Here is a 20,430-nt window from a genome sequence, read left to right on the forward strand (position 1 = left end):
TGTCTGATCATGATCTGCAGGGGACAGAAGAAATACTGTCTTGTTTTTCTGTAACCCCCCCCACACACACACACACACACTCCAGAATGCCCGGTGCTCAGAGAGTGGAGGATGGAGGTTGGAGGTCCTCCTGGTGAAATCCATGGGGTCATTCCACACCACTGAGCTTGGGGGCTGGACACAGCAGAGCGCCCGAGAGGCTGCACTTGGAGGAAAGAGGTCGCGGGCTGGCAGGCCTTTAACGTTTTAGTTACATTCTACTTGCAGAGGAGAAGCCCCCAACCCCACCCCTGGACCCATAATCCTGAGACGGCACCCACGCCATGCTACACTCAGCGAGGCTGTTTCTTGCAGACCCCATGGCGGTGGGAAGAGAGCGGCTCTGGGGGGCCCAGGACGCCACGGGCCACAGGCTGCAGGGCCACGCGGGGACCCCCTCCTGCTCCGGTTTCCGTGGCTGCCTCTCCCTGGGCACCCAGGCCAGGCCGGTCACACGCAGGAGCACCCAGCAGCCTCCCCCGAGAGGCCACGGCCCGGCGAGGACGGCTCCCTCCTGGAACTGCTCCTGGAACTCCGTGGCCACAAAATAGTAGCAGACAGCGTCCAGAGAGCCGTTGGCGTTGGCTAGGCAGGAGGCCACCTGCACGAGGGCAGCCACCCTCTGGACGGTGGGGCAGGCGTCCTCCGTCCACTGGGTCACGAGCCTGGCCAGCAAGGCCACGTGAGCAGGAGGAAGCAGAGCACGAAGGTGTCCAGGTCGGCGTCACCACGTGGAGGGCCTTGAGGCTGCGCCCAGGCCCGCTCACGGAGGAGACACCGGAGCACCCGGCCGAAACGGAAGCTCAGAATGAGCAGCGGGAGGAAGAAGAGGACCAGGGAGAGGACGAGGGCCCTGGGGCCCCTCGTGCGGCCCCGCCCGAAGCAGCAGTCTTCCCCGGGCACAGCCAGGCCGCGGGCGGAGCCACCGCCCCGGTGACCAGCAGCCAGAGGGCCGCGCAGGCGAGGGCGGCCTGGCGGGGGGGTGGGCCAGGCCCCCGCAGGGGGAAGCACAGGGCGGCATAGTGGTCGGCGGCGATGGCCGTCAGGAGCCACCTGCTCATGTAGGTGTTGACATGACAGAAGCTCTGCAGGACCCTGCGTGGGCACCTCCCAGACCCCGCCCCCTTGCTCAGGGTGTGCAGGACCCTGCATGGGCACCTCCCAGACCCCGCCCCCTTGCTCAGCGTGTGCAGGACCCTGCGTGGGGCACTCCCAGACCCCGCCTCCTTGCTCAGCGTGTGCAGAACCCTACGTGGGCACCTCCCAGACCCCGCCCCCTTGCTCAGCGTGTGCAGGACCCTACGTGGGCACCTCCCAGACCCCGCCCCCTTGCTCAGGGTGTGCAGGACCCTGCATGGGCACCTCCCAGACCCCGCCTCCTTGCTCAGGGTGTGCAGGACCCTGCATGGGGCGCCTCCCAGACCCCGCCCCCTTGCTCAGCGTGTGCAGGACCCTGCATGGGCACCTCCCAGACCCCCGCCCCCTTGCTCAGCGTGTGCAGGACCCTGCGTGGGCACCTCCCAGACCCCGCCCCCTTGCTCAGGGTGTGCAGGACCCTGCATGGGGCACCTCCCAGACCCCGCCCCCTTGCTCAGCGTGTGCAGGACCCTGCGTGGGCACCTCCCAGACCCCGCCCCCTTGCTCAGCGTGTGCAGGACCCTGCATGGGGCACCTCCCAGACCCCGCCCCCTTGCTCAGCGTGTGCAGGACCCTGCGTGGGCACCTCCCAGACCCCGCCCCCTTGCTCAGCGTGTGCAGGACCCCTGCAGGCTCAGCAGCAGGCCATCGGCCGCCACCAGGTTGACCATGTAGACGCGGGTCTCCGTCCACAGGCACAGGCGGCAACAGAAGACCCAGAGTGCCAGGCTGTTGAGCAGCAGGCCCCGCACCAGGATGAGGCCGATGGAGACGCTGTTCGCCGTATGCAACGGGAAGCTCCTGTCCGTGCAGCAGCTGTTAGAGCGGTTCCCGGGGCCGTGGGCCACAGACATCTCAGGCCAGCTCCTGGGGTTGGGGGGAGGGGAGGAGGGTGGGAGCTTCAGCGGGCTCAGCAGTGAGGGCAGCACCAGCCAGGCCCAGCTTCTCCTGGGGGCGGGAGGGACATGTGGCAGCCTCTCCCCCCTTCTTCCTCCCCACCTCTCCTTCCCCTCCCCCACTCCCTGGGCCTGTCCCAGGCTCCCACGCTGCCTGGAACCGGATGCCTCCTCTCCTGACCTCGGGGGCTCGCCTGAGGCTCCCTCAGAGTGTAGATCAGCCACCTGCCCTGCCCGGTGACACCCTGCCAGTCAGGGGGCTCCATGGGGGCTCCCCCAGAGTGTGGATCAGCCACCTGCCCTGTCCTGCCCGGTGACACCCTGCCAGTCAGGGGGCTCCATGGGGGCTCCTCCCATGGCCTCTTGACCTGAGACATTAGCTCAACCCAGAACCGTTGCTGACCTGGGCCTCTGCCCAATTACCCTGTCCCCCTGGGCTGTGTGGGCCTGTCCAAGGGTCACCCTCCCACGGTCCCTCTGGGGTGGGGTGTCAGAACTGGACCATGGTCTTTCTTCAAAAACTCAGGGTCCCCCACGCCCACCTGCTTGGTCTGGGAGCTCAGGACCAGCTTCCCATATTCAGGCACAGCCCCAGCCTGGGACTCCCGAGGACGCACGAGGGCCAGCCTGACACCCCGCTTGCTCCTGGGCGGGCGGCCGGGGGGTGAGGGCAGGATGGGCCTTTCAGAGGGAGAGGCCTGGCTTGGGATGGACTCACCGATCTGGGACAGCCAGGGCCTTGGGAACATTGCACACAGCCAGGCTGCTCAGGCTGGGTCGAGCCCCACAGCTGTGGTCACCACTTTTATGCCCTTTGCCGATGGGTGGGGTCACATCTCTCTGCAGCCCACAGAGGCTCCCTCCTGGCCCCTTTGGCCCCTGCTACCCTGACCTGCCAGCGGCAGGACACCCGCCCACCCTTCCTTCCTGACCACAGCCCTGTGGCAGCCTGAAACCTGGGGCCGGGTGGACACGGGGCCGCCACGCCCTCACGCACAGGCCGGGTGGACACGGGGCCGCCACGCCCTCACGCGCAGGCCTGCTAGACACGGGGCCGCCACGCCCTCACGCGCAGGCCGGGTGGACACGGGGCCGCCACGCCCTCACGCGCAGGCCGGGTGGACACGGGGCCGCCACGCCCTCACGCGCAGGCCTGCTGGACACGGGGCCGCCACGCCCTCACGCGCAGGCCTGCTGGACACGGGGCCGCCACGCCCTCACGCGCAGGCCTGCTGGACACGGGGCCGCCACGCCCTCACGCGCAGGCCTGCTGGACACGGGGCCGCCACGCCCTCACGCGCAGGCCGGGTGGACACGGGGCCGCCACGCCCTCACGCGCAGGCCTGCTGGACACGGGGCCGCCACGCCCTCACGCGCAGGCCTGCTGGACACGGGGCCGCCAGGCCCTCACGCGCAGGCCGGGTGGACACGGGGCCGCCACGCCCTCACGCGCAGGCCTGCTGGACACGGGGCCGCCACGCCCTCACGCGCAGGCCGGGTGGACACGGGGCCGCCACGCCCTCACGCGCAGGCCTGCTGGACACGGGGCCGCCACGCCCTCACGCGCAGGCCGGGTGGACACGGGGCCGCCACGCCCTCATGCGCAGGCCTGCTGGACACGGGGCCGCCACGCCCTCATGCGCAGGCCTGCTGGACACGGGGCCGCCACGCCCTCACGCGCAGGCCGGGTGGACACGGGGCTGCCACGCCCTCATGCGCAGGCCTGCTGGACACGGGGCCGCCACGCCCTCATGCGCAGGCCTGCTGGACACGGGGCCGCCACGCCCTCATGCGCAGGCCTGCTGGACACGGGGCCGCCACGCCCTCATGCGCAGGCCTGCTTTGGCTGGGTGGTGCTCCTCCTGCTCCTCCCTGGGGCAGCCGTGATGGGCACCCGTTGGGGAGCCCTGCAGAGGAAGACCCCAGGATTCAGGGCTGGCAGTGAGCCACCTGCATCCAGGGGAACCTGGGGACCCTTGGCCAGCGCTGCCCGTTGCCATGGCCTCGAGCGGCAGCAGAGCGCCTGTGGAGAAGGCTCCAGGCCTGCAGCTGCAGGTCAGAGGTCCAGGCACCTGCACTGTCAAGATGGAAACGTATAGTGGACACAGTGGGTGTCGTCTGGGGACCCTTCAGGACAGGAGTGCCCGCTGCTCGCCGGGGCCGCGGCCCAAGGACCCTCAGAACTGCTTTTAGCAACTGGATCTCAGAGGCTGCATGTCCAATAGCCGGCCTGGCTGCTCACGTCACCCAGCGCAGAGCACCCTGGGTCACAGAAACTGCCCCTCTGCCCACCCTGCCTCACTCACCCCCCTTCAGGGCAGCTGTGAGGAGAACCCCTGGAAACCCCTCTGTGCCCATCTCCATCTCAAAGGGACTGCCAGCCTCCCAGTGCAGGAAGGGATTCCTGCTGAGCACGCGGGTGGCCTCACCTCACCTCACCCTGCGCAGCAGGCCGGAGGGGGGGGGCACAGCTGGGGCTGGTGCCCCAGGCGCCGGCTGAGGGTGACACAGAGAACCCGGCCTGGCCGCTTGCAGGAAGAAGGGGCCAGAGATAAGGGACTCCGGTCCCTCTGCTCGGAACACCTGGAGGAGAGCAGGGGGCACTCTGTCTGGGAATCTCTGTGCGGAGTGGACGGCCGCCAGCTCGTGACACCCAGCAGGCGCCCGGGACACGGTGAGGGGCAGCCTGTCTGCGCAGACCGGGAACCCAGAGGGCGTCCCAGGTGCTGCGGGTGGGCACTGTGGGTGGCAGAGCTCCGAGAGCCAGGCGGTGGCGCCTCGCTTGTGAGAGGCGTATGCCGGGGTGTCACCTCCCGGTCAGCATTCTCTGGTGGCGTCCAGGGGACAAGGTGCAGGCTAGACCTCTCACGAGATGGGCAGCTGGCACATCTCTCTGTGCGTGGTCGGACGTGCCACTCTGGGGATGTGGGCAGCAGCTTCCTGAGGCCGTTGGACTCTGCCTTCCACCCACCCCTCCCCAGGAGGACGGGCAGCCTTGAGGAGGGGTCCCTGTGATACAGGACTCAGCCCGGCGTGAGCAGACCGGGAACGGCAGGCTGAGCACAGAAGGTCACGGGGGACAGAAAGCTCCGGTGCCTGGAAATGGGCAAAACTGGGAGAACAGATCTTTTAGGCTAGGACCTCGCCCCCAGGGTGACCCCTCCTCCCCCTTTCCTGTCACTAATCATGAGGCCTAGACCCCCCCTTAGAAGAAGAAGGGAGCAGGAGGAGAGTCTCAGACGGCTCCCACACAAGCTTTAAGATGACCACTCCCTTAATCATCAGGCCGTCAGGACACGGAGTTTCTGGTCAGCACCAGATCATCTTAGGAACGGTCTCTGGTCTGCTGACCACAGACAGAGGTTTGGTCCAAGTAGAGGTGACGTCTGGGCCTCAGTTGAGTTTCAGCTCCTGGCCCAGAAGAGCAGCAGCACCAGACAGGGAGACCCACAGCTACCTCGGGACCAGCCACGTCGACTAAGGACCCTCCGCTTGGCGCCGACCAATCAGTGGAGACCACGACCTGGAGAGCTGATGAATATTCTAATGAGACCCTCCCCAGAAACCTCCAGATAAAAGCGCTCTCTCTCTCTCTCTCTCTCTCTCTGTCTTTCTGTCTGTCTCTGTCTCTCCCTATCTCTGTCTATTTCTGTGTCTCCCTGTCTCTCTCTCCCTATCTCTGTCTCTCCTTATCTCTGTCTCTCTGTCTCTCTCTGTCTCATTCTCTCTGTCTTTCTGTCTCCTTCTGTCTGTCTCTGTCTCTCCCTATCTCTGTCTCTCTCTGTGTCTCCCTGTCTCTCTGTCTCTCCCTATCTCTGTCTCTCCTTATCTCTGTCTCTCTCTGTCTCATTCTCTCTGTCTTTCTGTCTCTTTCTGTCTGTCTCTGTCTCTCCCTATCTCTGTCTATTTCTGTGTCTCCCTGTCTCTCTCTCTCCCTATCTCTGTCTCTCCTTATCTCTGTCTCTCTGTCTCTCTCTGTCTCATTCTCTCTGTCTTTCTGTCTCCTTCTGTCTGTCTCTGTGTCTCCCTATCTCTGTCTCTCTCTGTGTCTCCCTGTCTCTCTGTCTCTCCCTATCTCTGTCTCTCCTTATCTCTGTCTCTCTCTGTCTCATTCTCTCTGTTTTTCTGTCTCTTTCTGTCTGTCTCTGTCTCTCCCTATCTTTGTCTATTTCTGTGTCTCCCTGTCTCTCTGTCTCTCCCTATCTCTGTCTCTCCTTATCTCTGTCTCTCTGTCTCTCTCGGTCTCCATCTCTCTCTCTAGAACACGCCACGCCTTTCTTCCCCCTTCCTTCTTCAGGCCGCGTGGGCCTCCTATGGCCCCCTGGACCCCGTGTTCTGTGTCCCCGCAGCCCGGCTGGCTCACCTCCTCGATGTCTGTGACTTTCTATAAATAAACTCCCTCTTCTAATGAGAGCTCTCGGATCCAGAGTCTCTCCTGGTGGAACTCGAGGACTGAGGTCCACGCTTGGGAAACTCCCGCAGCGCCCACCCCCTGCACTGCGGCTGTGCGGCGCTGCCCCGATGCTGGACACAGCCCCTGCCCGCCCCCCAAGCCCCCAGCACCTCACGTCTCCAGCACGCTCTCTGATGGACACACCCAGTGTCCTGGAGACTGGGCTCCTGTGCTCAGGAAGGTTCCACCGAGAGTGCGTGGACAGTGGGTGCCCCAGGCAGGAAGGCCCCACCTGCAGGGCGTGGCAGCTCCTCCTCCGTGGCCTGCCTTCTCCCCAGACCCCTACGGCCAGGCCTGACACCCAGCGGGGACAGAAGAGCCCTCTTGAAGCAAGCTGCCCCAGAGGAAAGACTCACAGACACGGGTCACCGGCCAGACAGACGACACAGGCTGTCGGGAACAGAGTGGCCGGAACTACCCCAGTGGCACCTTGGTCTCTGCGTGGAAACGGTCGGCCACTCAGATTCTGCATTGTTGGGCAAATGAGTGTTAAATTTGTGTTTTTTGAGTTTGCTCACTTTTATTGTTAAAAATGGTGCTGGGCAGCGAGGGGTATGTGATCTGTGAAATTGCAAATTACCTTCCTGCTCGGGAGGGGCTGTGGTTTTGCTAATGTTTGCTGGAGGGGGGGTCTTTTGTGGGCCTAGGCAGTTTTGCAGGGAGAGCCCAGAGCATGCAGGGTGCTGAAGACGAAGCCAGTGTGTGCAGAGAGAGAGGGAAGGTGTGCAGATGGGGAACCGGAGCTGAGGGGCTTTGGGAGCCCTACTGAGGCTTGGGGGGGCCTCTGATTCCAGGAGGAACCGGAGAAGGCTCTCCTGGTGGGGGATCCGGAGAATGTGTCAGTGGCTTTGGGAGCCCTGAGTGAGAGGGAAGTGTTTTCCCTGCCCGTTTGCTCATTGGCTGGTGCGAGACTTGAATAAAGGAACAGCTCACCATCTTTTGGCTCCACTGTTTCTTCACCGTCTGTCAGAATCCAATGAGAACCTACACGTCCATGGTGGCAGCGGCCCCTGGTCCTACAGGCGTCAAGCCCAGCTCTCCACTCAGACGCAGCTTGGTTCTGGTTCTGGGCAGTTCTCTGGGCCTCTCCCACGCTTGCATCTGTACTCTGCAGCCCTGTCGACCTGCCTGTCCGCTCTGTAAGGATCAGAGATGGCCACTTCCTGGGAGACCCCTCACTCTTAGCTGACCGCTCATGTTCCCGGGTGGTCTGGGTTCCCAGGCCCTCACCAGCCCACCCCCTCCAGACCCTCTCCAGGGTGACCGACACCCCGTGCTGAAGAGCCTCCTGAGCGAGATGAAATACCCCCGGTGTAATCCCAGCCGAGGGAGCATGAGCTTGTGTCCTCCCACACTCTGGGCCCTATACTCCTGTTGATACAGCCTCACAATGCATCAGCTTTTCTTTCAGAAGCCTATGTGTTGCTAATTAGTCCTCCTGATCAATGTACCAGGCTGTCCTGAAGCCCTAGAGGTTAGGGGACAGGGTGCTGTGGCTCTCCCCTTGATCTGGCCCAGCTCCGAGGAGTGGGGGGGGTGCTGACTGTGGTGTAGGACACTCAAAGTTGGCGGTTCATGATCAGGGCTCGTAAGTCAGTGCCTGAGATGCTCCGTGTCATTGCTTCAGGGATCCTGTGGGAGCACCCCCCCCAGCTCCACTGCGCTGGGCACCCCATGAGGCAGGAAGAAGAGGGAATGTGTGTGCCCCCAATCCCAGCCACCCTCAAGGGCCAGCGAGGTGGGGCCCTGTGCATCCACAGGAGGTGGGCAGGTCCTTGAGAACAGAGCGGAGTGCTTCCTCCACTCCGGGGGACCCTGCAGAGGCCCCAGGAAGGGCGGTCTCCCCCTCTGGCTGCTTTAATTTCCTCCCCGGCAGAGAGGATGGCCGCAGGGCTCAGCCCGACTGGCCGACTGACCTGTGCTGGTTCCACAGCAGCCGCCCCTCAGCTCAGAGGAGCCTCTCAATCCTCCCCTTTCTCTGTTTTTCCTTAAGATGCTTTGTGAAATAATGTTTTCTTTGTTCTCTCTTTTTTGTTGTTAACGATTTTATTGATTGATTTTGATAGGGAGGAGGGGGGGCTGGTGAGCAGGAAGCAGGAACTCTCCTCTGTGCCTTGACCTCGGGCGAGCCTGGGGTTTCGAACTGGTGACCTCAGCGTTCCGGGGTGGCGCTCTGTCCATTGAGCGACTGCATCCGAATCCTTCTTCACACGGGGTCTGTGTGTCAAGGTGCTGGCCAGAGCGACCTTGGGACCGAAAGCTCTTCTCTGGTGCTGGTCCACACCGGCCATCTGGGGCCCCCTCTTCTCTGTCTTACGATGCTGGGGTGGGGGTAGGGGGTGGGGCTGCTGGAGCTGAGCCCCGGGCGTGATTCTGCCTGTTCTCCTGATTCTGAAATGTGGCCCCAAGGACAGGGCCAGACAGCTGTCCTCTGCCCCGGGCAGCCTGTCAGCGCAGCGGGCTCGCCGTCCTAGGGTCGGAGTAACTTCAACATGGTTTCGTTGAAAACCACACCCTCGAGGGTCAGGAGGGTGGAAGTCGGGGACTGGAGACTGTCCCCGGAAGGGCAGGGTTGTGATGACAGCAGGCAGAGTGTGTGTGTGTGGGGGGTGGGTGGGTGTTGGAGGACCAGCGTGAGGTGCAGACACGTGGAAAGGCTGGTTGCACGGAGCAGGGGTGTGGGGAGTTTGAGGGAGCACTTGATGGGGTTAGCGGTGACCCCCTGAGCCAGGGGCCCCTGGGACGGCATCGGCTGCACACCCACGAGGCCGACCCTGCCTGGACAGGCCTCCCCTCTCAGTCCCGTGACAGAGCGGGAGAACGGAGCAGCGAGGCTGTTTGGTGCCGGAGGACACGTAGGTAGCAGGGGACAGAGCTGGACTTTTTGAATCCAGGGCCACCTTGGACCAGCACCCCACAGCAACTCTGGAAAGCCCTGGTCATTCCAGCTTGAATTGGGGTGCCCGACCTCATCAGACAGGCCTGGGAGGTGTGGCCGCCACACCATCCTGCCTAACTGGGCACCCAGCCCTCGCCTCCACTAGGCAGGGCTCCAGGCTTTCCTGAACAAAGCATGGTGTGGGGGGGGGGGCTTGAGGCTTGACAGACCCTGGCCACCTCCTCACAGCTCCTCTCGTCCCCACCCACTGCGTCTGTGCAGCCTCTGCGAGGGGCCCAGGGGTCCTGGCCTGCACTGGCAGGAGGAAACCAGGCTGCCCACACCCACCAGACTTCAGGTGGGCCCTGGAGGGTCACCTGGGGAGATGGCCCTGGCTCTCCCACCGTGCACGCCTGGGCAGCTCACACAGCCGTCCTGGGTCAGCCCGATGGACAGCTTTATTGCTGCCCCAGTGGGTCGGCAGCACCCAACATGTGCCTCCTGCCCCCATTGCTCAGGAGCACCAGGCTTTGGACACAGCAAGTGGACAGCCCCTTCCCAGGGTCCCCGGGGACGGCCTCGCTCAGGCCCAGACCTCTTGCCTCTGTCCCTGTTCATCTTCCGTCCCGGGAGTGTGGTTGCTGCCTTCCCAGGTCCCGTGCCTGGGCCATCCCTGCCCAGCAGAGCTCCTGGACAGTGTCCACTGTGGCGGTGACCTCAGGGCCCATCCTGGGGCTTCTCCCGGCGGACCACAGGCCTCCCCTAGCAGGTCACACCTCCCAGAAAGCCCCAGACCTGGCCCCCCCGCACCCCTGTGCTCACCCCCTAGGCTACAGTCATGCACAGAGAATTCTGGCTCTTGCGGACCTGGGCATCGGGGGGCCTGGCCAGTGTGGACGCCTCCTGGAACTCCTTGGCCATGTAGTAGTAGCAGATGGCGTCCAGGCAGCAGTTGGCGTCCGAGATCCGGCTGGTGACGTAGATGGCGTAGTGGACGGCGCAGGTGTGCAGGCCCGTGGCCAGACGCCAGGTCAGCGCCACGTGCAGGGGCAGGAAGCAGACCACGAACACAGCCAGGTTCGTGCAGACCATGAGGACGGCCTTCCGGGTGACCTCCGCCTGGCCGGGGTCGGCGGCCGGCCTCCGGCCCAGGGCGGTCACCAGCTGCAGCGAGCAGAAGCCCAGCACGGCCAGCGGCAGGTAGAAGCCCAGCAGGGAGAGAGCCTCGCTGGGCGGGTTGTGCCGGGCGGGGTTCCTGAAGCAGAAGCCGCCCTCCTGGTCCTTCAGGGCCCAGCGGAGCAGCAGGGAGCCCACCACCAGCACCCAGAGCCCCGCGCACACGGCCCAGGCCCGCCGCGGCGTGCGGAGCCCCCGGGCGCACAGCGGGTGCCGCACGGCCAGGTAGCGGTCGACGGCAATGGCCACCACCAGGCTGATGCTCATGTACCGGTTGGCCATGTAGACCCCCTGGGAGAGCTGGCAGGAGGGCGTGTCCCCGGCGCTGCGCCTCAGGGAGTAGAGCATGAAGGGGAGGGCGCAGAGCAGGCAGAAGTCGGCCACGGCCAGGTTGACCATGTAGACGTGGGTCTCCGTCCAGCGGCGCAGCCGGCAGCAGAAGACCCAGAGCGCCAGGCCGTTGAGCAGCAGGCCCAGCGCCAGCAGCACGCCCAGGTAGGCGTAGCGGATGTATCGATACGTGAGCGGCGAGGGCCAGGTGAACTCGCAGGTGCCGTTGTGGGTCATGGTCCTGGGGCTGCAGGAGGAGACCGGGGGTGAGGAGGAGGACGGGAGGCACACGGGGCCCCGGGGAGCAGAGGTGAGCGCCCACCCTACATCCTGGAGCCCAGTACTCAGCTTCCTAAAGAAGCCACAGAAACCGTCAGGAGCTGTGAGGCCCCTCTGAGGCCCCCTCCGGCCAGACCGCTGCCCTGCCCGCTGGACGAGGGGATAAACCAAGGCCTGTGGAGCCGGGTGGGCCCAAGGTCGCACCCTCAGCCAGCCCAGGCCTCGAACCAGACCCCTGCCCTTCTCTGCAGGCCTTTCCTCATGGGCCCCACTGCTGCTGGACAGAGAGGAAGGCAGGAGAAGCTCGCTGTCCACCTCCTGTCCAGCTGAGCTGAGCCCCGCTGCTGCTGGGCAGAGAGGAAGGCGGGAGAAGCTCGCTGTCCACCTCCTGTCCAGCTGAGCTGAGCCCCGCTGCTGCTGGGCAGAGAGGGAGGCGGGAGAAGCTTGCTGTCCACCTCCTGTCCAGCTGAGCTGAGCCCCGCTGCTGCTGGACAGAGAGGAAGGCGGGGGAAGCTCGCTGTCCACCTCCTGTCCAGCTGAGCCTCGCTGCTGCTGGGCAGAGAGGAAGGCAGGGGAAGCTCGCTGTCCACCTCCTGTCCAGCTGAGCCTCGCTGCTGCTGGACAGAGAGGAAGGCGGGAGAAGCTCGCTGTCCACCTCCTGCCCAGTTGAGCTGAGCCCCGCTGCTGCTGGACAGAGAGGAAGGCGGGAGAAGCTCGCTGTCCACCTCCTGCCCGGCTGAGCCGACTCTCAGGACAGGGAGCCCTGGGACAGCGACTGCAAGGCAGGCCCAGGACAGAGCCTGGTGGCCTCTGCCCCCTTCACGCCCACCCCGGACCTGGCTGCAGGAGGTGCCCACATGTGACCCCCACCTGCACCTCAGCGGGGTGGTCAGCATCCACCCCCCCTGGCCACTCCTGGCCGCAGAGGCCCAGGACAGCAGGAGCAGCTGGGACTCCTCCCCCGGCATTCTGGTTTCCCCCTTTCCCTCCTGCCCTCCTACCGAGCGCACGCCTCACCGGCCCTGTGCCGGAGACCCCATCCCAGGCCCCATCAGGGGGAGGGGGTGGGACTGCCTCGAGCTCACTGAGGTCAGAGCGGTGAGGGCGCTCTGCCCTCCAGGCCCAGACAGGCCTCAGGGTGGCACTGGACCACGTCCATTTTGTCATCATCATCATCAGAACCCCCCGCGGCCTGCCTCCCCCTCCCCCGCCCACACTGCCTCTCTCCCCCCCCCCCGACTACCCTCCACCACGCATGCAGCCTGCCAGGCCGGGGCACCTGGTCAGGGCTCTGGTCCCCAGGCAGTGACACTGGACTCTGAGACGAGCTCTGGACTCCCCCCCGGGCTGGACCAACCCCAGGCGCCCCTCCTAAGGGCCTTGCCGGTGTCCCACGCGGCAGGGTCTTGGCACAGGTGCATGAGGCCCCGGGCACACGCCTGCCATGCCTCCACCCAGCCCCCCACCTCGGTTCCTCTGGCTGGAAGGTTCTGGCGTTGGGGCGTGGCCTCCCTCCCCCCAAGAGCATCAGCTTTCTGGGGGCTCCCTGCCCTTTAGATGGAAGATGGAAGGCGGTCCGTCCACCTGGGGGGGAAGGTCCAGAACCAGGCTGGGCTTCCCATCCCCCACACAGGAAGGGGAGAAGTATCCAGAACCAGCGCCTGCAGAGTCATTAGGGTCATTAGCGCCGGGCGGCGGCCCCCTGGGAGCCTCCAGACACAGAACGTTAGAGAAGCAGGAGCCGATTTCAGCCAGAAGCAGTGATATTCCATCAGCTACGCCATCCGGTCTCTTTTGAAGTGTAAAGCGGCACGTTGGCCACAAGGACAATCTCACGAGCCTCGTCCCCGTGCGGGAAACCCCGATACGCCCCCCCCCCCCCCGTGACCTCGCTCCTCGCTGGTTCACGCCCTATCCTGTCACCCCACTGCGCCCCAGGTCCTGGGGTCCCTCGGAGTCTGAGCCAGGCCAGGCTCTGCAGACGCCCCCAGAACCCCCTGGAACCAACTGCTGGGAGCCCCCCTTCCTGCCCACCCTGCTTCCCAGCTGCCCCCACCCAGGGGCACCCGTGACCTGCCCGGCCAGCTCTGAGAGCCGCCCCCCCCAAACGCGGCTGCACAGAGTTCACACGGCCGGCTGGGATGACCGCCCGGGGGCCCTCGGCTCCGTCTTCTCGGGTGCCTTCCAGGAAAGCTTGGGAAGTCAAGGCCTGGGTCCTGCCCACATGGCCGCTGCGTACCCCTACCCTGTGCCCAGCCCCCGGATGGGGACGTGTGTCCAGGACAGGGACCCCAGCTGGCCTCCCGCTCAGGTGTGCAGGGCTGTCCCTTGCAGCCACCAGGTGCGGCCACAGCCCTGGGGCAGCTGGGGCCCCACGGCAGGAGCGGGTGCTCAGAGCGCTCCGCTGTCAGGTGCCCAGCTGTTTCCGTGGGGGGGGACGCTGTGTGGGAAAGGGGAGCAGGGCCCCCGACTTCCTCCTCAGGCCGCTTCCCACACGGGAAGTGGGGAGCCGCTTGGCATCTGCCCCCAGACACCCGAGCATTCCCCTGCAGAGAAAGCGTGCATGCTGCAAGGCGACCCCGGGCACGCCACAGCCTCCTCCAGCCCCCGCCCCGTCTCTGCCCCCCCCCCCGACTTCCTGCCCGCCCTGTCAGCCGGCTGCCCCTCCTCAGAAGCTTCCCTTCCAGGTCTCAGATGCCCCCGAGTTCCCCGGGGTCCCTGGGTGTCCTCCCTGTGAGGCCTCTGCACTCCGAGCCCTGCCTGCCTGCGTGCATAGCAACCTTTCCTGTGGACCCTACTCGGGGTCCTGTGCCCTGGGACAGGAATTGCTGAATTACGTGGGAGCGCCCGTCTTACTGCTTCTGAGAATGCGCCCAAGCCCTGGGACAATCCAGCTCAGGCCAGGCCCGCCTGGGCAACCCCACTGACCCCCTGGGTGGGATCCGGGGAGGACAGTGGTGCCAGGGCCCCCGTAGAGGCCTCCAAGGCTGGTACCCCACCTAAGAAACACCCCAGGATCCAGGACTGGAGCACATGGAGGAAAACCAAAGTGTCACAAAACGAAACGAGGGTATGGAGGAAAGGGAACCCTCATGCACTGTTACGCTGGCGGGATTGTAAACAGGCGCAGCCAACATGGAGGACAGGGTGGAGGACAGGGTGGAGGACAGGGTGGAGGACAAGGTGGAGGACAGGGCGGAGGGCAGGGCGGAGGGCAGGGCGGAGGACAGGGCGGAGGACAAGGCGGAGGACAGGGCGGAGGACAAGGCGGAGGACAGGGCGGAGGACAGGGTGGAGGACAGGGTGGAGGACAAGGTGGAGGACAGGGTGGAGGACAGGGTGGAGGACAAGGTGGAGGACAGGGCGGAGGACAAGGCGGAGGGCAGGGTGGAGGCTCCTCAAGCAGGAAGACGGGCACTCCCACGTAATTCAGCAATTCCTCTTCTGAGAATGCGCCCGCAAAATAAATCTGTACGGACCCCCAGTTCACTGGAGCATTATTCACAATGGCCAAGAGATGGAAGCCACCTACACGCCCATCAGAAAGGCGAGGTGGTAAAGAGGAGGTGGTACACATAGGCGGTGGAATACTACACAGCCAGGAAAAAGATGGAATACTGCCATTGGCAACAACATGGACGGACCTCAATAGTATCAGGCCGAGTCAAATCAATCAGACAGAAGAGGACAAAGACCGTGCAATTCCATTCATATGTGGGATATATATAAAACAGAAGGCAACAAACTAACAAAACGAACAGAAACAAAGTCACAGACACAGACGGCAGCACGGCAGTCATGGGGGCGGGATGGGCAGGGGATGAAGAGCATAGAGGGGGTCAGATATTGGTGACAGAAGGAGACTAGATTCTGGTCAGATTATAATCTTGTAACCCTGAAAGTTATATGATGTTATTTACCAATGTTACCCCAATAAATTAATTAAAAAAGAAAACAAAACGAAAAGTTTCTCCTGACCAGGCGGTGGCACAGTGGATAGAGGTCGACCTGGGATGCAGAGGACCCAGGTTTAAAAACTCAAAGTCGCCTGAGATCATGGACATGACCCCAAGGTCGTTGACTTGAGCTCAAGGTCACTGGCTTGTGCAAGGGGTCACTTGCTCTGCTGTAGTCCCCCCACAAGTCAAGGCACATATGAGAAAGTAATCAATGAACAACTAAGGTGTCGCAACAAGAAACTGATGATTGATGCTTCTCATCTCTCTCCGTTCCTGTCTGTCTGTCCCTGTCTGTCCCTCTCTCTTTCTCACTAAAAAAAAAAGTTTCACAAAACAGACCTCACTGAACAGCAAACACAGAACTGAGATACTTTCTGTTTCAGTTCTGTAAATGCTCATCACCACCCACAAAGTGGACTTCCGAGTCTGAATAAGGTGACAGTTGAGGCCTCGGGCCACCCTGACCCTCTGAGCTGCAGCCACAGTCACAGAAGAGGGTCCCCATTCCAGACCAGCGCCCCTCCCCAGAGCTCCTCCGTCAGGAGAGTCCTCTGAGATTCTCAGCCCCTATACTCCTGAGACCCCCCACGCTGAGACCCCCTCTCGCCGCCCTAACCCAGCTCTGAGACTCCGGGCCCTGGGGTTGTCGCTGGCCTGCAGTCAGTCTCGGCCCCCGGCTGCGCCACCTGCCCGCCCCCCAGGCTGCGGGACTGAAGCCCTCCTTGGAGCAGGCGGGCGGGCGGGCAGGCGGGCGGGCGGGCAGGCGGGCAGGCGGTGGGCGCGCTGAGGGCAGCACAGCAGAGGGATGGAGGCCGTGCGCTCCCCGCCCCTGCCCGCCCAGAGCCATCTGGGGAGTTTCCAGGAAGGGAAGTGAGAGCCCAGCACTGTGACAACATCTCCAGGCGCCCCGCACGCTTGTCATGAGGACACTCGCCCTAGGACAGCCCGCCAGCCAGCGGGACCAGACCGTGCCACCTGCAGAGGCGCCTCGCCCAGCCCTGCCCCCACGTCTCCGGAAGCCTCCGTTCAGCATCCTGGGGGGGGGGCGCTTGCTCACCGCACCGCACTCCCATCCACACACACACTCACAGCCACGCTGATGGGTGACCGCCACCATGCCTGGAGGCACAGCCGTGCACGGCCGACTTCCTGCCCACCCTGTCAGTGGCTGCCCCTCCTCAGACGTCTCCCTTCCAGGTCTCAGACGCCCCGAGTTCCCCGGGGTCCCTGGGTGTCCTCCCTGTGAGCCCTCTGCCCTCTGAGCCCTGCCTGCCTGCGTGCACAGCAACCTTTCCTGTGGACCCGACTCGGCCCCTGCGCGCGAGGGCAGGACCTTGTCTCCTCAGCCTCCTCCCTCCGAGTGCCTGTGGGCAGCACCTCTCTCCCTGTGGACGGAGGGGGGGGGAGGGCGAGCTCTGAGCCCACCATCTCACAGATGTGAACCTGAGGCCCAGTGTGGGGAGTGGCCGTGGACTCCTGACCCTGGGGCCAGTGCTCCGCGCCCAGAGGCACCTGAGGAGGGGCCTGCTGTCCCCTCTCTCCTCCGCAGACCCCCCAGGAGGCATAGCCCCCAGCCCCACGGGGGTCTCCCCCGGCCTCTCCCTCCCCCTGCCTGGCCTCCTCCCCACCTGTTTCTAGCACCCTTTCCACTCTGTTTTCTTCATACAATATGGTTTTTGCACAGTTGACCCTTGAAGAACTCGGGGGGAGGGGAGGTTGGAGGTGCTGACCCCCCCACAGGTGAAAATCCACGTGGAAGTTTTACTCCCTGTAGAACTCCATGAGTGCCAGCCTGCGGTGGGGCCAGAGCCCTGCCGGTCACGGAGTCAGCTGGCACCCTCTGCGTGTCCTGGGCATCAGGGGCTGTGTTCCTACAACAGGGTAAACTAGACTAGAGAACGGAAACCGCACTAAGAGAATCAGAAGGAAGGGAAAATACACTTAGAATATTTATTGGAAAAAAAAAAAACCCACCCTGCCTGTCAGGGGCCCGCACAGCTCAAACCCGTGCTGTTCAAGGGTCTGCTTGCGGCTGGGACCCCGCCTGCCCATGGACATGTCCAGCTGGGCACAGAGTGGTGCCTCAAGAAAGCCTATTAACCAGTCGGGGCCCTGACAGCAGGGAAGCCCAGCCAAGGACCGTGCCGAGGGCGGAGCGGGGCTCGTGGGTCCCAGCAGGCTCTCCCCAAACAGCGGTGGCCACAGGCTCAGGCGCATCTCTGCCCCCTGGGCTGCCTCGGGGTCTCCGAGGCCTGGCCACGCCGGGCAGGCTTCAGGCTCCACCCCGGGCCCATTCCCTCCTGGCTGGGCCAGTCTCAAAAGCACAGCGATGACTCTCCCCTGAGGCGGCCTGGCGGGGGGCCAGTCTTCACGGTGCTGCCAGCAGCCGCCAGGACACCCGGGAGCTGTCACCGGCCTCCCCCCCATGCCCCCCCGACCCCTTGCTGCAGGTCCAGAGCCCCGTCCGGCCTCCCACCTGCCGGGCCTGGCAGAGTGCATGGAGCCGGCTTGTGTGTGGGGTCAGGTGCAGGTCGGAGGGGGGCTCCTCCCGCCCCTTCTCCTGAGCTCCGAGAAGAAAGGGCTGCAGGGCTGAGAGAGTCGTGACTCATCGCTGCTCTGTCTGCACGGACCTGGGAGGGGATTGCCCCGGGGCCGGCGGAGCCACACCGAAGGCGTCTGAGGGGCGCGACCCCAGGCCTTCACCCCCACAGGCAAGCCCTCCTGCCTGACCCCTGCTCAGACGTCACACGCAGCCCCTGAGACCCCACACTGCTTGCTCGCTGGCCCCTGCCCGCAGGCAGGCTCTCAGCCAATGTGCCCCGACGTGGGTGGGTGCCCGGGGGACGAGAGTGGGGGGTCGGAGGGGCCACAGGTGGGGGCCTCCAGCAGCACCCCCCCAGGGCCTGGCTGAGCCTGAAGGCCCCCTGGTCATGAGGGGTCATGAACAGGTCAAGGAGGAGGTGTGTGAGAACAGATTCGTTTGAGGGGTGCATCTGGGGCTCTCTGCCTGTCCCGGTCTATACCCCAATCCAGCCCCTCCAGAGCCACAGACACTCACAGACCCAGCGAGGTGACCCGCCAGAGCCACAGACACTCACAGACCCAGCGGGGTGACCCGCCAGAGCCACAGACACTCACAGACCCAGCGAGGTGACCCTCCAGAGCCACAGACACTCACAGACCCAGCGAGGTGACCCTCCAGAGCCACAGACACTCACAGACCCAGCGAGGTGACCCGCCAGAGCCACAGACACTCACAGACCCAGCGGGGTGACCCTCCAGAGCCACAGACACTCACAGACCCAGCGAGGTGACCCGCCAGAGCCACAGACACTCACAGACCCAGCGGGGTGACCCGCCAGAGCCACAGACACTCACAGACCCAGCGGGGTGACCCTCCAGAGCCACAGACACTCACAGACCCAGCGAGGTGACCCGCCAGAGCCACAGACACTCACAGACCCAGCGAGGTGACCCACCACGGCACCACCCCGCCCTGCCCAGCCGTGGGTCCTCCCTCAACAGCGGCCAACCCAGCCCGAGCCCTGGGACACTCCAGCACAGGGCTCAGCCGGCTCCTGTGAACACCCCGCCCCAACCCCCGTCCTGTCCCACTGGTGCCCGCGGGAGCTGTCACCCCAGCCTGTGGATGCTCAGAGCGTCTGGCAGATGACAAACGTGCCCCACCCGCTGGCTCCCCCTCGGCAGGACGGCCACAGCGCAGCGGGACCACAGCGAGCGCTGGCCGGGGGCCGGGGGAGGCTCTGCTGGGCACTGACCCAGAGCCCCGGCCACCCCTGCTGGGCTCACTCACCCCGACAGCTTCTGCTCCCGGCTCCCAGGAACCGCCTGCTCTGGGCTCTCAGGAACCGCCTGCTCTGGGCTCCCAGGAACCGCCTGCTCTGGGCTCCCAGGAACCGCCTGCTCTGGGCTCCCAGGAACCGCCTGCTCTGGGCTCCCAGGAACCGCCTGCTCTGGGCTCCCAGGAACCGCCTGCTCTGGGCTCCCAGGAACCGCCTGCTCTGGGCTCTGCTCCGCGGCTGCCACAGCCCTCGGGGACCCCTCCCGGCGGAGGCCTCGGAGGATGCTCTCCCCCCCCCCCCCCCGCAGGTCCCCGGCTCCTCCCAGCCTCCCCCCCCTCGCCGCCCCCAGATGCTCCTCTCTCCTCCCAGGGTTCCTTCCCCTTTCTCTGCCCGAGGCCGCTCTGACTGGAAGGCCGGTCGCCAGCCCCACACCAGGCTCCGCTCCTGACAGGACCTTCCCACGGGGCCCGAGAGACCCAGCTGCCCGCCTGGGTCCTTCCTTCCGGGCCTGCAAGTCCCTCCCCCCCCCACGCATCACGCCCACCCCCCTTTTCCAGGGGTTGTGCCCCTGCTCATGAAGCTGCAGGGCTCCCCGCTGCCCGACAGGAGTCCCCCCGGGTCCTGCTCGGACAGGCGCGGCCCTCAGGCTGCAGAGGTAATGGGCGGAGAGCTGGTGCGTGCTCGCCTGCTTGGACGTCGGCCGTGGACCCCCAGCAGAAGGACCTGCCTCCCTTTGAAAGGACACGTCTCTCCCTGAGGGGCTCCGCTCCCCCCTCCCGAGGACACCAACCTCCAGTGTTGGCTGGTCTGTCTGGGGCGGACCCAGGAGGAGGGAGCGTACCCAGCACCCCACAAGGTGCTGAGGCAGGAGGTCTTCCACATCCCCTGAGAAGCCCTCTCCTGAGAGTCCTCATGCTCCTCCCCTCGTCCGTCCCCAGGACTGCCGGCCCCCGACACTTCCCCTGGATGTTGGACAAGACGCTGACGAACTTGCAGAAGAGAAGAAGAGGCAGAGAGCTGGTTCAAGATACGAAAAAGCCTCAACAGACTCATCGAAACAGAAATGAGAAGGCGCACGGTGCTGTTTCCCTGTCACACGGGCAAAGGCCGGAGCTGACCATCCTTCGGGGGGACAGCCTCAGACATCACCATGGATACTGAACATGACACACGCCCCCGGGGAGAGGAGGGGCTGTTGTATCCACCAGACTTACAGGTGCGCAGCCTGTGACCCGGAACGTCAGTCCTGGAAACCCGCTCTACAGACGGACGGACAGGAAAGCTGCGTCCGAGGCTGTCCCCCAGGCACCCCAGGGTGGCGGCCGCCTGGAAACCACACCAGCGTCCATTCCGTCCATGCCACGGAGCACCGGGCAGCTGCGGCAGGACGGAGCTCTCTGTGGACACCACCAGGTGTGGTCATCTCCAGGATGTGCTGTGAAGTGGACAAGGAGGTGGACACTTACTTACTATTCCTTTG

At 64.7% G+C, this 20,430-nt stretch overlaps 1 protein-coding gene across 2 annotated transcripts; it reads right to left on the minus strand.

Moving 5' to 3' along the window:
- Window positions 1-9,696: 9,696 nt before the first annotated feature.
- GPR35 (G protein-coupled receptor 35) lies at window positions 9,697-19,004 on the minus strand. 2 transcript variants are annotated; one of them, XM_066358177.1, is made up of 2 exons: window positions 18,962-19,004; window positions 9,697-11,156 (listed from the first exon to the last, which is right to left on the minus strand). In XM_066358177.1, the coding sequence occupies exon 2, from the start codon at window positions 11,144-11,146 to the stop codon at window positions 10,229-10,231; it is 918 nt and encodes a 305-aa protein (XP_066214274.1). In that variant the 5' UTR covers window positions 11,147-11,156; window positions 18,962-19,004; the 3' UTR covers window positions 9,697-10,228. The 2 variants fall into 2 exon arrangements, with proteins under 2 accessions (XP_066214274.1, XP_066214275.1); XM_066358178.1 differs by lacking the exon at window positions 18,962-19,004 and adding an exon at window positions 13,434-13,553 and having other exon boundaries at window positions 9,698-11,156.
- Window positions 19,005-20,430: the final 1,426 nt, after the last annotated feature.

This window comes from Saccopteryx leptura, unplaced genomic scaffold (genome assembly GCF_036850995.1).
Source record: "Saccopteryx leptura isolate mSacLep1 unplaced genomic scaffold, mSacLep1_pri_phased_curated manual_scaffold_84, whole genome shotgun sequence".
NCBI classification, from domain to species: Eukaryota; Metazoa; Chordata; class Mammalia; order Chiroptera; family Emballonuridae; genus Saccopteryx; species Saccopteryx leptura.

What these genes read in the sequence shown, in the direction of transcription:
- GPR35 (XM_066358177.1), bottom strand. Translation starts at nt 11,146, where the DNA reads ATGACCCACAACGGCACCTGCGAGTTCACCTGGCCCTCGCCGCTCACG.